Below are 2,768 nucleotides of genomic sequence, written 5' to 3' on the forward strand. Positions count from 1 at the left end.
GAGCAAACGAGCTCAGAGAGGGAGAGTGATATCCCTCGGCTAGAAAGTGGTCGCACTGAGGCAACACCCAGATCTTCTCTCTGCCTTGTGGCCCCTTTTTACCGTGCCTCCTGAGAAAGGAGACAGAGGAGTCTACGGTTTGTGGGAGCAAGCTTTTCTGTAAAACTATGGTCCTGGTAGAGGGATGTGTGTCCCCACTTGCAGCTGAGATCGAGAGTTCCTGCCCCTTCTTCTCAGGCTGAAACCAGGCGCTCAGCTGAACAGAACTGCCAGTGGTCTGTGGCCCTGGTCCTGCCAGGGAGCTCTGCTCGGCCTGGGCTTGGAGAGAGTGAGGCATCTGCAGGGCAGGGCTTCAAATTTCACCCTGATACCTCGGGCAGGTGGGTGCTGTACAGAAGAGCGAGGCTGTAGGGTGCGTGCTATAGGGGAGTGAGGAGCACGTGTCCTGCCAGAGACCTGGCTTCCTCTGGGTTTCCACACCTGGAGGACCGATCCAACTCCAGAAAGGAGGTTGCAAAAGCAGATTCAGTCACTGTACAGTAAACATTCACTAGACCAGGTCTTTGCAGTGCTCTTGGCTTGCTACCCCTCTAAAAGCTGATGAGAGAACTCTTGTGCACCCCATTCACCAAGGACTGAGCACCCACAGTGAGCCAAGCCCAATGCTGCAGGACTCAGCTGAGCTATCCAGGTCTGTCCTCTCAAAAATTCTTCAGGTAGTTAGTCCTATTTAGAGATGAGGAAACTGAGGCTCAGAGGGGTTATGGCACTTCTTCCAGTGTCTCACAGATAGAGAGAGCAGATGTGTATTTGTCCAAAGCTCATGTTCCTGCCATTCTCTGGGCTGCTGGGAGAATAGGGCTGTAATAGTTAAGTTTATGTGTTAACTTGAATGGGCCACGGGTGTCCAGACATTTGCTGAACATTATTCTGGGTATGTCTGTGAGGGTGTTTCTGCATGATTAACATTTGAATCAGTTGAACAATAAAGTAGATTGCTCTCCCCAAAGTGGGCAGGCCCCATCTAATCAGTTGAAGACCTGCATAGAACAAAAAGGCTACTGAGTAAGTGGGAATTCCTCCTGCCTGACTGTTGAGCTGAGACATGGGTCTTTTTCAGTCTTCAGACTCAGATTGAAATATCAGTTCTTCTTGGGTCTCACGCCTGCTGGCTTTCAGACTGGAACTTACACCAATGGCTCTGCTGGTTCCAGACTCAGAGAGGAACCTCAGCTCTCCTCAGTGTCCAGCTTGCTGACTGCAGATCTTGGGACTTCTCTATAACTGAGCACGCCAGTTCTTTAAAATAAATCAATTAACATCTCTCCCACTGCCCCCTCCCCCACTGGTTCTGTTTTTCTGAAAAATCCAGACTAATACAAAGACCAAATCTTGAGCTTCCAAGCACAAGTTGGCTGCATTTTGGGGAATGCCAAGCTGCCAGAGGCCAGATATTTGAATATCTAGAACAATTGTCTGATTTGGTCCAAAAGTCCCCTCAGTTCCCAAGGCTCAAACAGGAAGCCTGGCAGGGAGGGGACCTGCCTGGTGACATGAGCAGAGCCAAGTAACAGAAATCTTAGCTTTCTTTTTTCTTTCTTCTTTTTTTAAAAACCAAAACAGCCCACAACTACTCAGGAAGAGGTGTGTCAACTCTTTTACCTCAATGTAAATAGCAATACTTGCAAAGTCCACTAGATGGGGCCAGTGACACAACAGAGAAGGTGGGGAGGCAGGGGTGCATCGAACTGTGTCAACTAGGATCTGCAAGTTGAATAAATGCTCCCCACCCCTATCTTGCATAACTTCTAGAAAATGGTGTAAAAATCAAGCCTTGGGTTCCCAAACATTTTAGCCAGTTGTCACTGTAGCATCTCTGGATTTCAAAGTCCTCAAACCAAGTTATTCCCTCATAAGCCACCAAGCAAAACGGGCAGTCACAAACTGAAGTTAAGTCACTGCCCCAAAGCCTCAGAGCTCCGGCAAAGCATCTCCCCGTTATGCCCGTGACCTGTTTCACAGAGGATCTAAAAATCTATGGACAAGCACTCCGGCAGGGTGGTCATATGATGAGGGAAAGAAATAGGAGAGGAAATAGGAGGCAAAGAGGAAAGCAGAGAGGAGAGAAGAAAATGGCAAAGATGCTTTTCTCTTCAGCAAGCGGCTCTATTTGGCCACATGTTCTCGACTCCCAGCAAGCATTCCTGGCCCTGTGTTTGGTGCTACAGTAAATCTTCCTGCACCTGCTCACAGTGGGGTAATAGCTGGGACCGCAGGGGGTCTCTGAGTCCTGTTGTGGTCAGAGACCTGAAGGCAGAGATGAAAGCCAGAGTTTTCTCCTTACTTCCCCAGTTGGCCTCAGTTCAGGTTCCAGAATACCCTCTCTTCTATCAGTAGCAAAAATCCTGCCCTGCATGTCCAGGATGCCTGTCTCTCACTTGCCACCGTTCCTAGGACAACAGAGCAACACCCCAGAATTCTGGCTGTGGGGGACCTGAACCTGATCAACACCCTCACCCATCCCTTCCACCTCCCACCTGCCCCCACCATCCCTTCCCAAACTTGCACTGCCTGGCAGCCACTGAGCTCTGCCTCCGTTGCCATGGCAACAATGTGGCTTCCCCCAAGTGGGAAGCCGGTTGCCAAGGCCCTTGTTGCCAAAGGCTATAACAGCCACCCTGGTGTGTGAAGAGGGGGGTGAGAGCTCAGCAGAAGAGTGGAGGGTGGCCAAGGAGGCTGGGAGGAAGGGAAGCAGGGGGTTCTCAAGG

At 50.3% G+C, this 2,768-nt stretch overlaps 1 protein-coding gene across 1 annotated transcript in view; it reads right to left on the reverse strand.

Moving 5' to 3' along the window:
* ABR (active BCR-related) overlaps window positions 1-2,768 on the reverse strand; it is a 183,969-nt gene that overhangs the window by 97,555 nt on the left and 83,646 nt on the right. The window contains exon 3 of the mRNA XM_011359903.2: window positions 2,244-2,307. Coding sequence (XP_011358205.2) covers window positions 2,244-2,307 — 64 coding nt within the window. The remainder of the gene's footprint in view (window positions 1-2,243; window positions 2,308-2,768) is intronic.

Source organism: Pteropus vampyrus, unplaced genomic scaffold (assembly GCF_000151845.1).
Source record: "Pteropus vampyrus isolate Shadow unplaced genomic scaffold, Pvam_2.0 Scaffold50, whole genome shotgun sequence".
NCBI lineage: Eukaryota > Metazoa > Chordata > Mammalia > Chiroptera > Pteropodidae > Pteropus > Pteropus vampyrus.